The sequence below is a fragment of the Pelobates fuscus genome, chromosome 10, assembly GCF_036172605.1.
Source record: "Pelobates fuscus isolate aPelFus1 chromosome 10, aPelFus1.pri, whole genome shotgun sequence".
Taxonomy (NCBI): Eukaryota; Metazoa; Chordata; class Amphibia; order Anura; family Pelobatidae; genus Pelobates; species Pelobates fuscus.
The window spans coordinates 7,398,532-7,423,604 of NC_086326.1; the positions used below are offsets into that span (position 1 = coordinate 7,398,532).

The window sequence follows — 25,073 nt, forward strand, 5'->3', positions numbered from 1 at the left end:
CAGAGTTACTTACTAAAGTGAGAATTCAAACCGGAATACAGATTGGGATATGACCACACGCTAACAGAGTTATTTACTAAAGTGAGAATTCAAACCGGAATACAGATTGTGATATAACCACACGCTAACAGAGTTATTTACTAAAGTAAGAATTCAAACCGGAATACAGATTGTGATTTAACCACACGTTAACAGAGTTACTTACTAAAGTGAGAATTCAAACCGGAATACAGATTGTGATATAACCACACGTTAACAGAGTTACTTACTAAAGTAAGAATTCAAACCGGAATACAGATTGTGATTTAACCACACGTTAACAGAGTTACTTACTAAAGTGAGAATTCAAACCGGAATACAGATTGTGATATAACCACACGCTAACAGAGTTACTTACTAAAGTGAGAATTCAAACCGGAATACAGATTGTGATATAACCACACGCTAACAGAGTTATTTACTAAAGTGAGAATTCAAACCGGAATACAGATTGTGATATAACCACACGCTAACAGAGTTATTTACTAAAGTGAGAATTCAAACCGGAATACAGATTGTGATATAACCACACGCTAACAGAGTTACTTACTAAAGTGAGAATTCAAACCGGAATACAGATTGTGATATAACCACACGCTAACAGAGTTACTTACTAAAGTGAGAATTCAAACCGGAATACAGATTGTGATATAACCACACGCTAACAGAGTTATTTACTAAAGTGAGAATTCAAACCGGAATACAGATTGTGATATAACCACACGCTAACAGAGTTATTTACTAAAGTGAGAAATCAAACCGGAATACAGATTGTGATATAACCACACGCTAACAGAGTTATTTACTAAAGTGAGAATTCAAACCGGAATACAGATTGTGATTTAACCACACGCTAACAGAGTTACTTACTAAAGTGAGAATTCAAACCGGAATACAGATTGTGATATAACCACACGCTAACAGAGTTATTTACTAAAGTGAGAATTCAAACCGGAATACAGATTGTGATATAACCACACGCTAACAGAGTTATTTACTAAAGTGAGAATTCAAACCGGAATACAGATTGTGATATGACCACACGCTAACAGAGTTACTTACTAAAGTGAGAATTCAAACCGGAATACAGATTGTGATATAACCACACGCTAACAGAGTTACTTACTAAAGTGAGAATTCAAACCGGAATACAGATTGTGATATAACCACACGCTAACAGAGTTATTTACTAAAGTGAGAATTCAAACCGGAATACAGATTGTGATATAACCACACGCTAACAGTTATTTACTAAAGTGAGAATTCAAACCGGAATACAGATTGTGATATAACCACACGCTAACAGAGTTATTTACTAAAGTGAGAATTCAAACCGGAATACAGATTGTGATTTAACCACACGTTAACAGAGTTACTTACTAAAGTGAGAATTCAAACCGGAATACAGATTGTGATATAACCACACGCTAACAGAGTTACTTACTAAAGTGAGAATTCAAACCGGAATACAGATTGTGATATAACCACACGCTAACAGAGTTATTTACTAAAGTGAGAATTCAAACCGGAATACAGATTGTGATATAACCACACGCTAACAGAGTTATTTACTAAAGTGAGAATTCAAACCGGAATACAGATTGTGATATAACCACACGCTAACAGAGTTATTTACTAAAGTGAGAATTCAAACCGGAATACAGATTGTGATATAACCACACGCTAACAGAGTTATTTACTAAAGTGAGAATTCAAACCGGAATACAGATTGTGATATAACCACACGCTAACAGAGTTACTTACTAAAGTGAGAATTCAAACCGGAATACAGATTGTGATATAACCACACGCTAACAGAGTTATTTACTAAAGTGAGAATTCAAACCGGAATACAGATTGTGATATAACCACACGCTAACAGAGTTATTTACTAAAGTGAGAAATCAAACCGGAATACAGATTGTGATATAACCACACGCTAACAGAGTTATTTACTAAAGTGAGAATTCAAACCGGAATACAGATTGTGATATAACCACACGCTAACAGAGTTATTTACTAAAGTGAGAATTCAAACCGGAATACAGATTGTGATATAACCACACGCTAACAGAGTTACTTACTAAAGTGAGAATTCAAACCGGAATACAGATTGTGATATAACCACACGCTAACAGAGTTATTTACTAAAGTGAGAATTCAAACCGGAATACAGATTGTGATATGACCACACGCTAACAGAGTTACTTACTAAAGTGAGAATTCAAACCGGAATACAGATTGTGATATAACCACACGCTAACAGAGTTACTTACTAAAGTGAGAATTCAAACCGGAATACAGATTGTGATATAACCACACGCTAACAGAGTTATTTACTAAAGTGAGAATTCAAACCGGAATACAGATTGTGATATAACCACACGCTAACAGAGTTATTTACTAAAGTGAGAAATCAAACCGGAATACAGATTGTGATATAACCACACGCTAACAGAGTTACTTACTAAAGTGAGAATTCAAACCGGAATACAGATGGTGATATAACCACACGCTAACAGAGTTATTTACTAAAGTGAGAATTCAAACCGGAATACAGATTGTGATATAACCACACGCTAACAGAGTTACTTACTAAAGTGAGAATTCAAACCGGAATACAGATTGTGATATAACCACACGCTAACAGAGTTACTTACTAAAGTGAGAATTCAAACCAGAATACAGATTGTGATATAACCACACGCTAACAGAGTTACTTACTAAAGTGAGAATTCAAACCGGAATACAGATTGTGATATAACCACACGCTAACAGAGTTATTTACTAAAGTGAGAATTCAAACCGGAATACAGATTGTGATATAACCACACGCTAACAGAGTTACTTACTAAAGTGAGAATTCAAACCGGAATACAGATTGTGATATAACCACACGCTAACAGAGTTACTTACTAAAGTGAGAATTCAAACCGGAATACAGATTGTGATATAACCACACGCTAACAGAGTTATTTACTAAAGTGAGAATTCAAACCAGAATACAGATTGTGATATAACCACACGCTAACAGAGTTACTTACTAAAGTAAGAATTCAAACCGGAATACAGATTGTGATTTAACCACACGCTAACAGAGTTATTTACTAAAGTGAGAATTCAAACCGGACAACAGATTGTGATATAACCACACGCTAACAGAGTTATTTACTAAAGTGAGAATTCAAACCGGAATACAGATTGTAATATAACCACACGCTAACAGAGTTATTTACTAAAGTGAGAATTCAAACCGGACAACAGATTGTGATATAACCACACGCTAACAGAGTTATTTACTAAAGTGAGAATTCAAACCGGACAACAGATTGTGATATAACCACACGCTAACAGAGTTACTTACTAAAGTGAGAATTCAAACCGGAATACAGATTGTGATATAACCACACGCTAACAGAGTTATTTACTAAAGTGAGAATTCAAACCGGAATACAGATTGTGATATAACCACACGCTAACAGAGTTATTTACTAAAGTGAGAATTCAAACCGGAATACAGATTGTGATATGACCACACGCTAACAGAGTTATTTACTAAAGTGAGAATTCAAACCGGAATACAGATTGTGATATAACCACACGCTAACAGAGTTATTTACTAAAGTGAGAATTCAAACCGGAATACAGATTGTGATATAACCACACGCTAACAGAGTTACTTACTAAAGTGAGAATTCAAACCGGAATACTGATTGTGATATAACCACACGCTAACAGAGTTAATTACTAAAGTGAGAATTCAAACCGGAATACAGATTGTGATATAACCACACGCTAACAGAGTTACTTACTAAAGTGAGAATTCAAACCGGAATACAGATTGTGATATAACCACACGCTAACAGAGTTATTTACTAAAGTGAGAATTCAAACCGGAATACAGATTGTGATATAACCACACGCTAACAGAGTTACTTACTAAAGTGAGAATTCAAACCGGAATACAGATTGTGATATAACCACACGCTAACAGAGTTACTTACTAAAGTGAGAATTCTAAGTGAAGTTCAAATTTAAGGCCAAAGTAGCCGAACTGAAAGTTTAGCCGACTGAACTTTTCCAATTTGGATTAACTGAACTTAAACTGAAATTCACTTTGAATTATGTGTGAGTGACTAACGCTGATCGTTTCACATCTGTCACTTAAAGGCTTTTCTGAGAATATGATTTTTATTCTTTTCAAAACAAATAATATATATTTAAGAAAATAATTCTCCTACATTGTGTGATTTATGTGTAGTTCACCATGGACCCTGTACAGTTCTATAGTTCATTTATTTTCTAATTCCCAATCTGCTGACCATTGTGACTCTCATATATGTGACACCCATGTTACCTTCGAAACAAGAAACCCTGCACACAGGTTCCGCCTGAAAGCTCCGGCCTTCTGTCGTGGAGGTGCTCCGTGCAGGAGGTGGACAACGCTGAATCCACCAGTAGACTCACAGAAGCAGAAGAACACAGGCAACAATCCAGGATCAAGAAGGAAAGTTTATTTCTGGATACACCACCTCAAAGTGCAAAGTGCAACGTTTCGGCTCAACAGAGCTTTAATCATGCATGATTAAGCTGAAACTTCTTGATCCTGGAGTGTTACCTGTGTTCGTCTGCTTCTGTGACCCATATTACCTCCGTCAGTTTAATCATGTCTAAAAGGATGTACTGTGCTTAATTTTTGAACTAAATGTAAAGAGGACCTTTCCTATCTATCCTTGAACTGGTATGAACAGCAATGGTAGAGGACTAAGCCGTGGGACCTGTGTGATGTGTGATATGTATATATTAATAATGTAATAGTTACCCCCAGTTAATTCCATCCACGGTTTCAATGTCCAGAGGGTCGATAGATTGAGGCAATGCGCGGTACAGGGATATCAGTCTGTCCGTCAGCAGGTCACACATGCCAGTGCTCTGGGTTAGACACTTTGCTGCCGCTGGTTCAGGCAAACTGACTAGTAACATGAGGCCTTCGCAGGCTTTAACGGCAACCCGGCCATCCTAGAGAAGGTAAATACAAATCTGAGTGAATATAACAAGAAGATGAGTTTTACCAGTTATTAAATTAGATTTAATAATAAAAAAAACACAAAACAAATAACATATGTAAGGAAGATAACTGCATGCCATTCTGAATGATAAGAAAGCAGGAAAAAAGAGGGTACATAGCAAATAATTCAAACCAATTAAAGCAACGAACAATACTATAAATCACTAGTGAGATGGCTCAAAGTCTTCAGTATCTTTGAGTTCAATCAAAGCTAAGGAAACGTTTCATCCATGCAAAGTTGATAAAAACCTGTTCTTAAATGGACACTATAGGCACCAAAACAACTTTAGCCTAATGCAGCAGTTTTGGTTTAAAGATCATGCCACTGCAATCTCACTACTAAATTATTGTCCCTTCAATTATAATTATAAAGTCTAAACTCTGGGACAAACCTGGAAAGCAAAATGTACCCTTTCTGGATAAAGATTTTGACCCTATTACATGTTTTGTTAATACATAGAAAAACTTACTGGACTCTTTGTGAGGTTTAGTAAAGAATTGACCAGATTATAATCCTGGTGGATGTGACTGGCAGACGATTCTGAAGGTTCCTGGGGTTCTGTCGGGCTTACAGAACTTGACGCGGTGGCGGCGGCTCCTTCAGTAGCAGGCAAATCACACGTAGTCCCAGGGGGGACAGACTGACCAGTATCATTTGTGAGGACCTCTCCCTGACTGGCAGCTGGTGACCCCAAAACACTGTTAGATAACGCTCCTTTTAACTTGTTCTGTGAAAAACAATAGGTGTTCATTGAAATGTGATCGGTATCGACTCTTTATAACCAATTTCAAGAAAAGGCAATACACGTTTCTTCTCACGTCAACTATTGCTCTCAGCCGAAACAGTAACACAGAAAATTACAACTTCCATCAGCCATACATAATGGAGGTTGTATTCCAGTTATACGGATTATGGCAAATTGGCATCGAAATGAGAGTTATTATGAATGACAAAAAATATTCTTAAAATAAAAATATTAGTAATATAGAAAGTTATTCCCCAATAACAGAACATTCATCTATCAGATACATACACCCAGTCCGATGGTGCACTATAATCACTATAACCACAACAGCCTGATGCTTCTTAACCAATGAATTCCATCCAAACGTATATGGTGAGCTACAGTAGTTATGGTTCTTTAAGATTGTAAGGTTTTTGAAGCCAGGCCTTCTTGTTCTATGTAAGTGTGTTATATCCCATGCAGAATATACTGACATTTCATATAGAAAGCCATTTATATATAAATATATGTACTCAAGTTTACAGGGCAATTTTGTATCAATTCACTTTCAGCCAGTTTTGCTTGCTGTTCTGGTAAAGGCCATGCCATATCTTAATTTATTACGTGAAGGAGCTACAACCTCCCTGCTCCGATCCCTAGTACACCCTCTATTGATGCCAGGAGCCGGAATATGACATCATTCTGGCCCAAGCATGACTTAACAGCGCTCTAGGGAGCAGAACAGGGAGATGACAGAAGCCCCACGGGACCTAGGGAAAGTCGAACTACTCCAGCTCTCCCAAAGGTAGGGAGGCTGGGTGGTCACCTTGATGTGTGTGACAAAATATGTGTGATTGTTGCAATGACAGTGAGTGAATGTGTGTGTCTGTCATTAAGTGTGTGTTTCAGTGTGTGTCTCAGTGTGCGTATGTGTCTGTTCGTATTTCTGTCAATGAGTGTGTATGTTTAGGTGACCTGTCTCTTTCTAATGGGAAAGGTGTTTTTACTCACCTGTGTTTTTTTTTAACGCTGTCTCACCGCAGCTGGCCCTTACTCCATGACTACAATCCTCATCTTAACCAATCCAATGTTTTTCCATAGGAAAGCTTTGGGAGGATATTGCGCATGCGTGACAAAACGCCAAGTTGCGCCAATCATCATCTCCTCATAGAGATGCATTTATTCAATGCATTTCTATGGGGAACATTCAGCACCTCCATGCAGAGCGTGGAGACGCTGAACGTAGAGGCCGTCTGAGTGACTGTCACTAGAAGTGTTACTAGGTTACAATGTAAATGTGGCAAACCTAGCCACTTCAGACTAGAAAACTGTGTCTCTAAAGGTTGTCCAGAACATTGCTGCCCTATTCTGTTTAATGTACTGTGCTTGCTGTATAGAAATGTATCTGTGCCTGTATTCCTATAGAATTCGTATGCTGGCAGCCGAAAGTCGCTAGCATTTACCTAGTTGTTTCACGAACAGCTGTTTTACCGGCTGTTCGTGAAACAAATTATGTACCGAACCCAAGCCCACACACTGAGGGTCGTGTGGCACAAATTACCGGATTGCAACATTGTTGCAATCGGTAGTTAAGTGCGTTCCTAGGTGGCCGTCGTTCGACTACCGACCACGCGGCGGTCGGCCTTCTTGGATCCTTTGTCCGCGCAGCAGGGTTTGGTCATCGAACCAGTGGAACTGAAAACGGCTACTCGACGACACGAACACCGCTGTACTTCCAGGTCGTTCGGGAGCTCCGGTCTTCTTCTATTGTGGTTCCCCATCGGTGTTCGGTACTTTTTTTTTTTTTTATTCTTTATTTTTGTGGGTATGCAGAGTATAAATCGGCTTTACATCAAGTGCAATACTTTTTCACATTGTACAACACATATGAGATTAAAAAGCAAAATCCTATGGTAACCATTACACATTTGCTAGGCTACCCTTTTTTATTTATATAATCTAAGTGAGTACACCTCTTGCCTGGGTATTAGCCGGAATGCCGTTTGGTATGAGGGTGCGTGGAGCCGGCTGGGTGGGCCCTGCTGAAGGATGTCGGGGCTTAGTATTTACAAGGGCTCTCAGGTTTAAAGTTAAAAACTCGCGGGTATGTGGCCGTAGGTCGCCTGAACAACCAAGTAAAGGTGGGGAGGGAACGGCTTAAATGTCATCTCACACTGTTTGCTTACGGAGCCAGTGAGCATGTGTTAGCAACTACCACTGACGTATAATGCTAGAATTGCAGTGCAACATTGAGGGTATGGTATTAACTAAAGCTAAACATGCGCTTAAAGAATAAACGGAAAGTAAAGTAAAATAAAACCAAACGAAACCGCTGTTGTAACACTGGTACTTAGGCTTTTACAGAGAGTCCAGGTCAACGTCCTGTATTAGCGACCCGTGTGGGTCAAAGTGGGTAGCAAGTCCGCTGGGCCGTGAGCTCAGGTCAAACGGCCTGCCGCCTTCGGGATCAAGTCTCTGGGCGCAAACGGGGTTATGTCCTCTACGTTCCACATCGGCCGGGTACTCGCAGATGCTGTAGGGAGTGTAAGTCCTAGCGGTCTGAGGAAGCTGGACGCCTCGGAGATATGGGAGAGGTAAGAAGTCTTGCCGGCCTGCTCTATGATGAGGCGGTGTAGCCCCCATTTATACGTGATGGAATTCTCTCGTAGCAGTGTAGTAACCTGTCGGAGGGATCTGCGCCATGTGAGGGTCTGCCTGGAGAGATCCCTATAGAACGTCAGGGTGTCCCCTTCAAAAGGTCACCGTTGGGGAGCCTTTAGCGGCGCCCATCAGGGCCCCTCGGTCTGAGTCCCGGTTAAATTTGACTAGCACGTCCCTGGGTGCTTCCTCCGGCGCTTTAGCAGCTTTAGGCAATCGGAAGCAGGAGTCCAGTCCCACTTGCTTGGCCTGCTTTGGGATCAGCAGCGTAGCTACAAGCCTCCTGCAGTAGTGCGGCAGTTCCAAGTTAGTGACCGATTCGGGCACCCCTCTGATTCGCAGGTTTCTGGCCTTCGCCTTGTCTTCCATGCGTGCCATCTGGGCCGTCAGCATCGCGCATTGTTTTTGGAGGGACCCCAGCGAAGCATCCGTGGCTGATTGTGCCACCCTGGTACTCTTGAGGGACTCCTCAGCCGTTGTCATGCGGCCAGATAACGCGGAGATCTCACTGTGGACGAGCGCCATGTCGGCGTCAAACATTGCTTTAATATTAAGCATCAGGGTCTTTATATCTGCTTTTGTGGCTGGAGCTGCGTCTCCGAGCTCGTGTGACTGTGGGGCTTTGTGTAGTGTCCTGCCGGGGACGCAAGCAGAGTTGGACAGGCTCTCCTCATCCGAGGATTGCTTGGTGTAGGCCTCATTCGGCGCCATCTTGGCGGGCTCTTTTCTTTGGGTCGGGCGTAGAAAATTGCCAATATCTTGTGATCCGGAGGTAGGATCAGCCCGGCTTTTCTTTGTCTTTCTCCCCATGGCTTAACGGGTCCGGGGGTCCAAATAATTGGTCCCGGAATTCGCTTTAAAAGCTAAAACACCAAGTTTAACGGGTCCCGGTGTCAGAGCTGTTGGAAGCTGCGACTCTCTCGCTCAGGCGCTGGCTCCGCCCCCCGGTGTTCGGTACTTTTTAACGAATTTAATAAGCAAATGTATTTTGTGCGGCGTTCGGTTGTTTTAGCTGGGGTCTGAGCGGTAATCACACAAAATGTGCACACAGACCCCAGCTATCTACCGAACATCCGTTCGTGCAAATAAGGTGAATATTATTGGAGTTATAGATTTAAATGTAAAATTCCGGTTCTGCTGCACGGAGGGATAATCCACTTAACGGTGTATTTCAGTGGGAGTGTCCCTCTCGTGCAGCAGTGCCTGATGGGAGAATTTCTGCAAATGTTAAGTCCCCCATGTAGTCCCTTACTGTATTACCCCTGTTATATCAGTAAGGAAACCCCTTGCATGGGGACTTGCATAAATGCTGGAAGCTGTGAATAAAGACCTCAGTTGACTCCCAGAACTGTGTTTCGTCCGGTTACTTGGGGATTTGGGATATTGCCTTACTTTTCAGCGCTGACTGTGGATTTACCTTTAATACCAGCGGAGATCGTGGGATTTAATATTGCCGCTCCGCTACAGTAAATATTGCCTTTTCTCTGAAAAGGCAGGTTTTACATTGAAAAGTGTGCAGAGACAGGCTATGGACACCAGAACAACTACATTACGCTGTAGTGGTTCTGGTGACTAGTGTCCCTTTAAGAATTGTATTTTTAAAAATTGAAAAACCTGGCTCCTAATTTTTTGCTGACTCCTAGATTCCAAGCAAATTTGTCAAGCCCTGCTTTAGAATCATTGCTCACCTCCAGAAAGAAATTGACCAAATACGGATCTTGTTTGAGCTTTGAACACACAATACACAAGAACTGGATCTCTTCATTTTCAGTTGGGTTGGCCAATACTTCTCCACACAGACGGATAAGTTTCTATAGCGAGGAGAATAACAGGTTAAAATGCAGAAGGAAACAATAAAATAGTTCTTCACACTTTCATTGCAATAACTATATTCTCTACAAGATAAATTAAACAAGATGTAGAGAATATTGGACCAGTATCAGTACCTACGTCCAGAACAAATTAATGATACGATAATCACAACATATTAAAAATGTATTTCCTCCGCTCTACTTGCTTGAAAAGTAAATCTAACAAAAGCCCAGAATGTGAGTAGTCTAAATTGTTTAATGAAAGTAATAAAAATGTCAAACAGTACTAATTGCCAACTGCAAACATAGTGAGAAAAGTTGTGCAAATCTCTGCAGTTTTAGGATTAATCATTCAATAAGTTTTGATATTTACCTGTACTGGTTGGTGTACGCTGATGGGGGGAGATTAATTTGATATATACTGTACTGGTCGGTGTACATTGATGGGGAGATTAATTTGATATATACATGTACTGGTTGGTGTACGCTGATGGGGATTGATTAATTTGATATATACTGTACTGGTCGGAGTACATTGATGGGTGAGATTAATTTGATATATACCTGTACTGGTCGGTGTACGTTGATGGGGGAGATTAATTTGATATATACTGTACTGGTCGGAGTACATTGATGGGTGAGATTAATTTGATATATACCTGTACTGGTCGGTGTACGTTGATGGGGGAGATTAATTTGATATATACTGTACTGGTTGGTGTACGCTGATGGGGATTGATTAATTTGATATATACTGTACTGGTCGGAGTACATTGATGGGTGAGATTAATTTGATATATACCTGTACTGGTCGGTGTACGTTGATGGGGGAGATTAATTTGATATATACTGTACTGGTTGGTGTACGCTGATGGGGATTGATTAATTTGATATATACTGTACTGGTCGGAGTACATTGATGGGTGAGATTAATTTGATATATACCTGTACTGGTCGGTGTACGTTGATGGGGGAGATTAATTTGATATATACATGTACTGGTTGGTGTACGCTGATGGGGATTGATTAATCTGATATATACTGTACTGGTCGGTGTACATTGATGAGTGAGATTAATCTGATATATACTGTACTGGTCAGTGTACATTGATGGGGGAGATTAATTTGATATACACTGTACTGGTCGGTGTACATTGATGGGGGAGATTAATTTGATATATACCTGTACTGGTCGGTGTACATTGATGGGGGAGATTAATTTGATATATACTGTACTGGTCGGTGTACGTTGATGGGGGAAATTAATTTGATATACACTGTACTGGTCCGTGTACGTTGATGGGGGAGATTAATTTGATATATACCTGTACTGGTCGGTGTACGTTGATGGGGGAAATTAATTTGATATACACTGTACTGGTCGGTGTACGTTGATGGGGGAGATTAATTTGATATATACTGTACTGGTCGGTGTACGTTGATGGGGGAAATTAATTTGATATACACTGTACTGGTCCGTGTACGTTGATGGGGGAGATTAATTTGATATACACTGTACTGGTCGGTGTACATTGATGGGGGAGATTAATTTGATATATACCTGTACTGGTCGGTGTACATTGATGGGGGAGATTAATTTGATATATACTGTACTGGTCGGTGTACGTTGATGGGGGAAATTAATTTGATATACACTGTACTGGTCCGTGTACGTTGATGGGGGAGATTAATTTGATATATACCTGTACTGGTCCGTGTACGTTGATGGGGGAGATTAATTTGATATATAACTGTACTGGTCCGTGTACGTTGATGGGGGAGATTAATTTGATATATACCTGTACTGGTCGGTGTACGTTGATGGGGGAGATTAATTTGATATATACCTGTACTGGTCCGTGTACGTTGATGGGGGAGATTAATTTGATATATACCTGCACTGGTCGGTGTACGTTGATGGGGGAGATTAATTTGATATATACCTGTACTGGTCGGTGTACGTTGATGGGGGTGATTAATGTGATATATACCTGTACTGGTCGGTGTACGTTGATGGGGGAGATTAATTTGATATATACCTGTACTGGTCGGTATACGTTGATGGGGGAGATTAATTTGATATATACCTGTACTGGTCCGTGTACGTTGATGGGGGAGATTAATTTGATATATACCTGTACTGGTCGGTGTACGTTGATGGGGGAGATTAATTTGATATACACCTGTACTGGTCGGTGTACGTTGATGGGGGAGATTAATTTGATATATACCTGCACTGGTCGGTGTACATTGATGGGGGAGATTAATTTGATATATACCTGTACTGGTCGGTGTACGTTGATGGGGGAGATTAATTTGATATATACCTGTACTGGTCGGTGTACGTTGATGGGGGAGATTAATTTGATATATACCTGTACTGGTCGGTGTACGTTGATGGGGGAGATTAATTTGATATATACCTGTACTGGTCCGTGTACGTTGATGGGGGAGATTAATTTGATATATACTGTACTGGTCGGTGTACGTTGATGGGGGAGATTAATTTGATATATACTGTACTGGTCGGTGTACATTGATGGGGGAGATTAATTTGATATATACCTGTACTGGTCGGTGTACATTGATGGGGGAGATTAATTTGATATATACCTGTACTGGTCGGTGTACATTGATGGGGGAGATTAATTTGATATATACCTGTACTGGTCGGTGTACGTTGATGGGGGAGATTAATTTGATATATACCTGTACTGGTCGGTGTACGTTGATGGGGGAGATTAATTTGATATATACCTGTACTGGTCGGTGTACGTTGATGGGGGAGATTAATTTGATATATACCTGTACTGGTCCGTGTACGTTGATGGGGGAGATTAATTTGATATATACTGTACTGGTCGGTGTACGTTGATGGGGGAGATTAATTTGATATATACTGTACTGGTCGGTGTACATTGATGGGGGAGATTAATTTGATATATACCTGTACTGGTCGGTGTACATTGATGGGGGAGATTAATTTGATATATACTGTACTGGTCGGTGTACATTGATGGGGGAGATTAATTTGATATATACCTGTACTGGTCGGTGTACGTTGATGGGGGAGATTAATTTGATATATACCTGTACTGGTCGGTGTACGTTGATGTGGGGGAGAAGAGGCTGTCTGATTCTGCCAAGAAGTTTTGTATAGAAAACCAGGACCTGTTGCTTCATTCCAGGAGGGCACTAAGATGAACACAAAAACACAACAAGATATGTAAAATACACACCGGGTGTCCTCTTCCTAGTAAAGTACCGGTATTTCTAATAGGAAATAATTACACTAAGGTGCCAATTAGAAGGTTAAAACAGCCACACAGTGATTTAACTTGAGACCCCATTCACCTCTTTCTATTTGCGTAAATGTTTTCGTCATTTATTGCCATTTATCCGCCTATAAAATTCTAAGGAATAAATTGGCTCTCAATAAATGACAATGATAATAATTTATCAGATGTTAAAAATGAACTCACATCAGCTTTTCCCAGGGTATACAGGGTCTCCAAGACTTTGTGGTGCAGTAAATATTCCATGCAAGGACCCGTCTCACCGGACTCCCTCTCACTCTCTTCCTGCACCAGGATCTCCAGCATCTGCTCCAGATGAGACGGGATATTGGTGTCGGTCACTGGAGCTTTGTCATCTGTCCAAGTAAGACGATAGGTGTTAGAGAACACTAGCGAAGGTCTCATTTTATAAGCTGGTCCTCCAACTGGCCAGAGAGTCTATGGGAGAGGACTCTTGGCTCCTGCCTTTCTAACATTAAACATTATCTAAACTGATTATTATTATTTACGCAGTGAATCAGTCAATGCTAACATTAATAAGCAGCTCTAACATAGCTTATAGAGCTAGAGTTAACAGGCAGTACTGTGAGCCCAGGAGGGGCCAGTGACAGCAGAACACAACCTCTGCCGAGCGGTCACTCGGTAAAACGAGGGGCGCCTGTCTATTAAGCACTGTCATTGCAAAGAACCAGCTGACACGAAAGCAGGGCCGTGGGTTTACCAGACCAGATTTACACAACAGGAGCAGTTTTCTTGGTGAAAAACATCAGCCACGGCTACTCTGTGGGCTTTGACTGTATAAAGATCCCAAACTCTTACCTGATGTTTCAATGTAATAATGAGTAATTGATTTCCAGTGGTACACAAAGTCTTCTTGCAGAGGCAGAGAAGGAGCAAGCTGAAGGATCAAAGAAAAAAAAACAAAAAACAGATGAGCATTGCATGGGATGTACAGGACACAGCAAGAAAAATAAACAAAACACACGCACAAAAAAAGCTTTTTTCCCATAGACATGCGAAGACCACTATGTAGCGGACTGTGTGTTACTACTCATTATTTTACTGTTGGCTGTCCCTACCCCTAATTGTTAAAGTATTTTATTCCCTCCTCCACGGTTCAGTACACTGAGAAAAGAACCAAATAACACCCTATCTGTTGTGTCATTCCTCTGGTTGTTTGGTAAGAATTTACTTTGAACCATCTGAAGTTGCGCCATTCGACAAACGAACAAACTACCGAGCAAACAGGCCACCGCGGAGAGGAGCATGGCACTAATTGACCACTAGTATCGGTATTCACTTTAACTCAATTGACAATTACACAAACGCACTATGTATTCCCTGGGTGGCCTCTGTTCGGCATACAAACACGTGGTGTCGGCCATCTTGAGATATGAACGCGCCAGCGGTGTTTGGTCGTCGAGTGTCTGGAGTCTAAATCGGACACTCGACCACGCGAACACCGCAGGGACCTCCATACTTCCAACCGTTCGTGGGAAAACATACGAACAGAACAGCGTTCGGTGAAAGGATTCACACGAACGAGGGGAATCATCCGAACCCAGGCAGAGCCCAGTATATTAAACAATTTTGTGCTTTTCACCTCACGAACGGATACCAACCGCAAGGCCAAAACACATGGAACTCTCTTTGGCTAACACCTCGTGTGCGGTCGGTAAAACGAAGACCTCCAGGAAATTCACGAACCCCTGAACCGATCTGGGTGATTTTTCAGTATGTTGCTCACCCAGATCAGGGCTATCAGGGGATATGTAATTTATGGGTGTAAGTGATGGTTTTGGGGTACATCCAAGAATTGGGTAAAAATGTGTGTTTCAAATGTATAGATAATTGTGTTATCTCCCAGGCTAAGGGAAGGAAACCTGTGTACTGTAACCAGCTAGGGATTGGGTAATTCCTAATTTTCTGTGGGTGTCTCCCTTGCATGGGAGGATTGCATAAAAGCAGAGTGTGTGGCATTAAAATTCAGTTCTGCTCCTGATACGGAGTGTCGTCCAGTTATTGGGATATTCGTGGATTACTATTTACTGCTTATGCTGCTTTGCTGATGATAACCTACTTGTTCCTGAGTAACTATTGGAATACCAGCGGAGAAAAGTCTATGTTAAATTAGCGCTCGGCTACACACTATTTCCTGACGGACGCCCCACAAGTTATGTTGCTGGTTATTGTTTTTTAGTAATGAGACTGTTTTTGTGTTTTTAAATAATTGATATGGATCTCCTTGTTGGCACACACAAAACTAGCCTGTGTCCTAGTAGTTTGTGAAACCTTGAATTGGAGCCCTGAATCAACTGAATAGGAGAGGAACACCCAGAGAAAGGTTTAACTGCTCAATCTGAACCTTACACATGGCTCACACAATGAATACTTACACAAATAAAAGGTTCCGGATTCAATAAACACAATACTTGGCTTTATAAATGATATATAGATAGGCAGCAAGTCTCCCATAGGATAAGTGACGAAGAGGAAAAATATGGGTCCAAATGGCACCCATGCATTCAGGGAAATGTAGTTCAATCACCCCTATCCAATGATAGAGATTAACAAGCTTTGTTTTGTGTAAAAGATATATTTGGGATATTGTTTTGCTGTTAATATAAACATGTTTTTCTATCCCCTTTATACATGCGGCTGTGTATAGCAGACGTTATCATGGCCTCTTGATCCCAAGGTTAGTCAACCTTGAGCTCTGGGGTGTCACAATAAAATAAACAGCAAATCAGAGGGGAAGTCGTTCTACAACAGACAAAAAGGTTGGTTAACTGCACTTTAACCCTCTGGCACTGGCGTAGTGTGATAACATATAAATCCACCCTTGTAAATACCACTAGAGGGAAGCACTTCTCATGTACAGGAAGTGGTGAATCTAGCAATCCAACCTGGAGCCTTGTCTGGAGCCATGCCTGGTAGCCCTGGCCAGTCTCTCATTCATTTGGCAAGGAAGGAGTTGTTGTTAGGAGTTGGAATAATGTAATGACCAATAGTAGCATTTAAAGAGACATCCTATGAAAATAGTGCTGTGTGTGATTAATCACAGCAAATAAGGAAATAGGCCATCTCAGCTCTAAATCTGTCCTGTTATTCTCGCACCTGCCATTACCTCCCAGGACACAGTATGCTCACTGCGTATTAATGACCAGGTGCTCTGCGTACAGTCATTACTGGAGATCTTCACTTGGTTCTAGTGCAGTTTTTTATATGTAATTGTTTTAGCCTTGAATTAAAGCTCTAAGCACACTGGATGATGTACTTCCTACTTTCTTAGCCCAGTCTCTCCTCAGTATGTGTTTAGAAGGCTGCAATATCCCTTTAATGAGCTGACACTGCTGACAAGGTCTTTACTGACTAATCTCCAAAAGTCAGACTTGATCTAATGATTCAGACGGTAATTAGTGGCATGTACAAAGAACGGAGTATAGGATTCCTTGCAATCGTTCCCATTTTGGGCCAATGAGAAATGCTAGACAGGAGGATGGCTGCAAGATTTAGGTGAAAGGAGGTGGAATGTCTATTTCAGGGTTACAGTTAGCATTAGCAATAGTCTTAACACAAATCACTAATAAATGTATTTATTTCTAATAAAGATATATTGTATTAACTTTGTTCTTTGTACATTTAGTTACATATTACACAAAAATAAAAACCAGAAAAATAACAGTTTCTCTGGTTTGTAACTTTTGGTACATGTTGCATGTACATCACAACAATCAGCAGTGCCAAGACTAACGGTCAGTGAATTAGGATCCCATATCTGATCTCATGAAGCAAAGAAAAATCCCAATTACCTTGTAAACTCTGATTACGTAAAACCAGCAGAATATATTTCACGTGTGAATTTAGCAGCTGCAAAGTTCAAATTTCACTGCACATCCTTGTGCACTAACATTTACACACCCTCAGCTGGAAATACAGGTACCAGACCATGGTATGTATATTTCTTTATTTACAACTCAGACTTTTCATGGTAGTTTACATCACATTCACTAAGTTCAAAATGTCAGTCACCTTTGTTGCTGCTGTTGATCCAAAATAATGCAAATAAATGAAATATTTAATAAAAAGGCACATTGACGTACTTTCTGATTGTGTCTCATAAGTTGAAAAATTCCTACCGGTTCTAGAATAATACAATTTCTCCCTTGGTCTTCAAGACATTTCTAAATGGACACTCTGGACACCAAAACAACTTCCCTGCAATGCCAGGAGGTCCCAGGCGTCATTCTACCTTAATGGGTGAAACCGTTAATAAGCGGTTATATCCCAAACTGATAGGCTGATAATAGGTACCTTTCATGAATGGGGATCAGTGATTGACAGACAGTGTCAGCTGACGCTCTCGGTTTATCAGTGGAGCCTACTTCAGAGGTTTGAGGCTTCCATCAAGAAACCTTGAAAGAAGTAGATAGGCAGTGCGAACGGAAGCAGTCTTCGAACGTTTGGGGTTAAACTGTTTGTAAGGCAGTGCATGGGTCCCCCTAGTATCATAACAACTTAATTCTGCTGAAGTTGTTATAGTGCCCAAAGTGATCCTTTAATAAAATTATACCCATCCCTGTATATCCCGCTTTCTTAAAGCAACACTTTAAGCACCATAACCCAATACAGCTTGTTGTTCACACTTCATTGTAGTGGTTATGGTGCAAGGAGTCTTTAGGTTCTCTCCTCACAATTTCTTTGAAACCTGTATTCTCAGGTTCTCCCTCGGCCCAACACCTGGCCCCTCACATGCCTTGTAGGTAATGTGAAAGTTTCTCCTCTGCATTATCTGTTCAAAGACATTCAAACTTAAATAGCTGTTAAAGATCGCAGAGCTTACTGCTGATCAGAAATGATACCTCTGCATTCCAGACACAACGGCTGAGGTTTTAGTTTCCAAAACAGGTCCAGTTTTTGGAAAATTGCTCAAAAAATGTGTTCACAAAAATGAGGGAATGCACACAGAGAATTGTTTTCCAATTTAGCTTTTGTGGCCTGAAATATAAAATTCACTTTGTTCCTCGTGATTCACACGTAGGTAAAAGGTTAGATGTGGACAGTGGGAGTGAATGAACATTCTCGGAGTACAATGTGGTGTAGTAAGACGGAGCTGCAGTGTGTTATTTTATCAAGATACAGTCGTACATCAACGCTCAGGATTACAGAGTGTGCTTGTTATTTTTAGGGTCAGACGTCTTCCTAGCACGTGGCAAGTAGGTCACCAATCTGGCATGAAACCCCTGGATAAGGCATGAATGTACCCAAGAAATGAATAGAGCTTAATTTATTACTATGTTACTGTGGTCGTTACTGCCGCCGTAGTGGGAGTTTGAGTGCAGGACCTGTTTTTTTTGTATTTGTATTCACTTTTGTATCACAAAGCTATGTTACAATGCCGCTGCCCAACCCATGTTTTCCCTATTAAGCATTGATAGGCAAGTAGGGGCTTATTAGAGATATCTTTGCCAGAAGCTCAAGGAAGCAAGGTGAATAGTCAGTGTAGGACCCACCTAAGAGGTTTGCTTTGACGTGGCAGGTGGGCATCCTCTCTCATGGCCTATGGAGAAACTAAATAACCTCCATTTGTTTAAATACACAGAAGGATTTGGGAGAGAGCACAGGTAACTTTTTTCTATGGTTTTAACTGTATGTATTGGGACTGAGGTCTGCTGTGGTTGTTGTTGCCGCCCAGGTGTAGTGGGAGTTTGAGCGCAGGACCTGTTATTTGTATTTGTATACAGCTTAATCTATTGCCTATTAAATGTCAGTGTAATGAATAGCGGAGAGTACAGGCCTGCATACACACATAAAAGTACTACCCAGCTGTGCTCGCTGAGGGTGGCAGAGGAAGATGGTAAAGAAAAAGGATATTTAGTAACTCTCTCACTCAGGGGCACAAAACACATGTTTCAGGATAATACCATTACATCAACTGTCTGGTTCCATGATAAAGAAATACGCCAGGCTGGACTTGACACTACCTTTAAAGGGTTAATAAGCACCATATCCTCTACAGCCCAGCATAGTTGTTATGGTGCAGGCAGGTTGCAGGCACATTTGCAATCCGGCTAGCGAGAGGCCACGTCACAGGCATCCTGGGGGATCCTGGAAGTGGGGGACACCAAACATACAGCAGCAGGCTGTAGTGGTAATGATGCTTAGGATACTCCTCAAATTACTTCACAAACAGAGCAATAATACTCACAGCCCTATATACAAGTACCAACGCTTTGGACTCCCACTGATCCCTAAAAGACACACATAACAGGAAATCAGAGCCATCCTGAGGTTCTGGAGACATTTATAACGGACTCAATCTTTGCTTTCATGATTTTCTAACAATGTTTTCAGAACCTGTCGATGGGATTTTCCTATAATACACTGCCCACCGATATGTATCCTCTATCTATACATACACACACACGCACATGCACAACAACTGGATTTGGCTTTCATGCAACTGCTTTGAATTCCTAACAATTCAGAATTTAGTACAGATTTCTGAAATTTAGACAAATCTGAATTGCAAATCTCAGGATAAAGTAGCTGAGAGAATGTATTTATCGAAATCAGCTATTTTAGTCATAATTTCCCTTATCTGATTTAATTCACTAAATTTCCACTGTAAAAAAATAGCTCTGCAGGACAGTTTTCAATATCCTGAAAATTGTGGAGAAATAACCATGAAATTGAACATTTTAAGCCAAACCTTTTAGGCTAAACTCTGTATTTCACTGTAAATTCTCTACCAGTTAGTAATATACCCAGTGTGATAATACATTAAAGCAACGTGCCATAAAAAGTGGTTTGATTTGACCAAACGAGGGCAGCGGTACTTGGTCGTCGAGGGCCTGGAACACTTTTCGGCTAGGCACTCGCACGAACACCTGTAAACCTTCGATGGCTGCCCATTCCTGTTCCTGTTCCTGTTCCAGACTACCTACACAAACAGTGTATGGGAGATATAGACTACCGAACAGGGGGAGAATTCATATCCTGAAAGCGAGAGATTCCCTTGTATGGTTTTTGCACGGGAACCCCACAAACAGAGACCGGCCAGGACACCTAATCCTCTGGAATTATTTTGGGCTAGCGCCTCATGTCAAAACTTCACCACAATGCCATTCCCGTTCTACCGAACCGATCTGAGTGATTCTTGGATATATTGGTCACTCAGATCAGGGCTATCGGGGAATGTTCTTTGTGTGGGGTTCCTAGGTATGGTTGGGGGACTTTCGGGGTACAGGATTTTTTGTGATTTTTTTGTGCCCGAGAGATAATTAAGTTAGGAATGTGGGGATTGAAACCCTTGCATGGGACTGGTCATAAAAGCCGTGTATGTGTCAATAAATATCAGTTATACCCCCAGAGCTGAGTGTCGTCCAGTTGCTGGGGATGAGGTGGGAGATTCTTGCATTGGATTGCTTGTTCCTGACTGTATTTTGGTGTAACCAGCGGAGGAAAGTCCCTGCTAGAACTAGGGCTCCTCTACAATATTATATAGAGCTAGTGAGTTATATATTACATTACATATTATACAGAGACAGTGAGTTATATATTGCATTTTATATTATTACACAGAGACAATGAGTTATATATTACATTATATATTATTATTATATTATACAGAGATAGTGAGTTATATATTATTATTACACAGAGATGGTGAGTTATATATTATATTATGCAGAGATAGTGAGTTATATATTCTATTATTATTATAACACAGATAGTGAGTTATATATTGCATTTTATATTATTATTACACAGAGACAATGAGTTATATATTACATTATATATTATTATTATATTATACAGAGATAGTGAGTTATATATTATTATTACACAGAGATGGTGAGTTATATATTATATTATGCAGAGATAGTGAGTTATATATTGCATTTTATATTATTATTACACAGAGACAATGAGTTATATATTACATTATATATTATTATTATTATTATACAGAGATAGCGAGTTTTATATTATAGTATATTATACAGAGATGGTGAGTTATATATTTATTATTATTACAATGAGATGGTGAGTTATATTTTATATTATACAGAGACGGTGAGTTATATATTATATCATTATTATTACACAGAGATAGTGAGTGTTATATTATTATTATTATTATACAGAGATAGTGAGTTATTATATATATTATATTATTACACAGAGAGATATTATTATTATATTTTAGACAGAGATATATTATTATTATATTTTATTATTACACAGAGATTTATTTTATTATTATTACAGTTATATTACACAATTATTATTACACAGATAGATTTATTTTACTATTATTACACACAGATATATATTATTACACAGGGATATTTATTTTATTAATTATTATTATTATTACAGAGACAGTAAGTTATATATTATATTATTATTATATTGTATTATTACACAGAGAGATATTATAGTATATAGATATATTATATTTTATTATTATTAAACAGAGAGATATATTATTACACACAGATATTATTATTATTATTACACAAAGATTATATTATATTATTATTATTACACAGAGATATATTATATTTTACACAGAGATATATTATTATTACACACAGAGATATTATTATATTTTATTATTATTACAGAGAGATATATTATTATATTTTATTATTATTACACAGAGAGATATTATACAGATATTTATTATTATTATTACACAGAGATATATTATTATATTATTATTACACAGAGAGATATTATATTATACAGAGATATTATTATATTTTATTATTATTACAGAGAGATATATTATTATAACACAGAGAGATATATTATATTTTACACAGAGATATATATTATTAATTATTATTATTATTATTATTATTATTACACAGAGATATTATTACGGTATATTATTATTACACAGAGATATTATATTATACAGAGATATTATTATATTTTATTATTACAGAGAGATATATTATTATTATTACACAGAGACATATTATATTTTACACAGAGATATATTATTATTATTATTCAGAGAGATATATTATATTTTACACAGAGATATATTATTTTTTACACAGAGATATATTATTATTATTATTACACAGAGATAGTGAGTTATATATTGCATTTTATATTATTATTACACAGAGAGATATATTATATTTTACACAGAGAGATATATTATTATTATTATTACACAGAGAGATATTATATTATACAGAGATATTATTATTATTACACAGAGAGGAAGCCATTGCTCAGTTCCTGCCACATCACCCAGCCAGGCAGCCAGGCAGGCAGTTCCCTCCCTTCCCCCGGCCCTCTTCCTCTCCCTCCCCGGCTGACATTCCCCGGGCTGTTTATAGGAAACTCCCCGAGCTGCGGCCTACTCCCAGCCAGGCCTGACCCCGATCCCCGGCCTGGCCTAGCCGCCCAGCCGGCCTCCCCGCGCCCCGCCCGGCCTCACTCACCACTTCCACAGCGTGCTGCAGGATGGAGGAGAGCTTGGAGAACATCCTGCGCCGCTGCTGCTGCAGTTTGTCCCGGGAGCTCCGCGAGAACGAGGAGACCTGCTGCCGGCGGAGATCCAGATTGGGAGCCGGTCACACAACACACACACACACACACACTGTGTACACAACACACACAAATACACAGGGTATACAGACACATACACACAATGCACTCACTGAGCAGGAACAACACAAACACAGCAACTACTGCTCTAACACTGACTGCACACTGCCACCTACTGACAGTATACACACTGTACACAATATACACTGCTCCCTACTGACAGTATACACACTGTACACAATATACACTGCTCCCTACTGACAGTATACACACTGCACACAATATACACTGCTCCCTACTGACAGTATACACACTGCACACAATATACACACTATACACTGCTTCATACTGACAGTATACACACTGTACACAATATACACTGCTCCCTACTGACAGTATACACACTGTACACAATATACACTGCTCCCTACTGACAGTATACACACTGCACACAATATACACTGCTCCCTACTGACAGTATACACACTGCACACAATATACACACTATACACTGCTTCATACTGACAGTATACACACTGTACACAATATACACTGCTCCCTACTGACAGTATACACACTGTACACAATATACACTGCTCCCTACTGACAGTATACACACTGCACACAATATACACTGCTCCCTACTGACAGTATACACACTGCACACAATATACACTGCTCCCTACTGACAGTATACACACTGTACACAATATACACTGCTCCCTACTGACAGTATACACACTGCGCACAATATACACTGCTCCCTACTGACAGTATACACACTGCACACAATATACACTGCTCCCTACTGACAGTATACACACTGCACACAATATACACTGCTCCCTACTGACAGTATACACACTATACACAATATACACTGCTCCCTACTGACAGTATACACACTGCACACAATATACACTGCTCCCTACTGACAGTATACACACTGTACACAATATACACTGCTCCCTACTGACAGTATACACACTGCACACAATATACACTGCTCCCTACTGACAGTATACACACTGCACACAATATACACTGCTCCCTACTGACAGTATACACACTGTACACAATATACACTGCTCCCTACTGACAGTATACACACTATACACACACTGTATACAGTACACACAATATCGTATACACACACTGCTCACTACTCCCCTGGCACACACTATGCAGCAGCCTACTCGCAGGGGACCCGAGTGTTGTTGCCAAGGACTCCTTTTCCCTCAGGGATTATAGCCAAGAGTGTATAGCTCAGCGATTATAGCGGCCATAGCTGGTCCACCCAAGCGCTAGCCGAGACTTAATGTAAGGTGAACTACAACGGTTTTATTGGTACAAATGACACTCTTTTATACCTGGGAATCCAACAGGGGGTCACCAGGAAAACAACAGGTTCTTCATTCCAGTTGCCTCTTCTTCCATCCTTCATTCCAGTTCTCTCATCCTTCATCCTTCATTCCAGCTCTCCTATTCCATCCTTTATTCCAGCTCTCCACTTTCTTCCTTTATTCCAGCTCTCCTCTTTCTTCCTTTATTCCAGCTCTCCTCTTCCATCCTTTATCCCGGCTCTTCTCTTCCATCCTTTATCCCAGCTCTCCTCTTCCATCCTTTATTCCAGCTCTCCTCTTCCATCCTTTATTCCAGCTCTCCTATTCCATCTCTCCTCTTTCTTCCTTTATTCCAGCTCTCCTCTTTCATCCTTTATCCCAGCTCTCCTCTTCCATCCTTTATCCCAGCTCTCCTCTTCCTTCCTTTATCCCAGCTCTTCTCTTTCATCCTTTATTCCAGCTCTCCTATTCCATCTCTCCTCTTTCTTCCTTTATTCCAGCTCTCCTCTTTCATCCTTTATCCCGGCTCTTCTCTTCCATCCTTTATTCCAGCTCTC

General features: G+C 40.0%; 1 protein-coding gene across 1 annotated transcript in view; it reads right to left on the reverse strand.

Annotated features, from left to right (window-relative positions):
- The window catches only part of FHIP2A (FHF complex subunit HOOK interacting protein 2A), a 36,235-nt gene extending 12,911 nt beyond the window's left edge, over positions 1-23,324 (reverse strand). The window contains exons 1-7 of the mRNA XM_063435094.1: positions 23,068-23,324; positions 14,417-14,495; positions 13,784-13,953; positions 13,392-13,496; positions 10,179-10,301; positions 5,578-5,835; positions 4,862-5,058 (exon numbers count right to left, since the gene is read on the reverse strand). Of these exons, the coding sequence (XP_063291164.1) occupies positions 4,862-5,058; positions 5,578-5,835; positions 10,179-10,301; positions 13,392-13,496; positions 13,784-13,953; positions 14,417-14,495; positions 23,068-23,112 (977 nt within the window). The 5' untranslated portion in view covers positions 23,113-23,324. The remainder of the gene's footprint in view (positions 1-4,861; positions 5,059-5,577; positions 5,836-10,178; positions 10,302-13,391; positions 13,497-13,783; positions 13,954-14,416; positions 14,496-23,067) is intronic.
- Between the last annotated feature and the right edge of the window lie 1,749 nt (positions 23,325-25,073).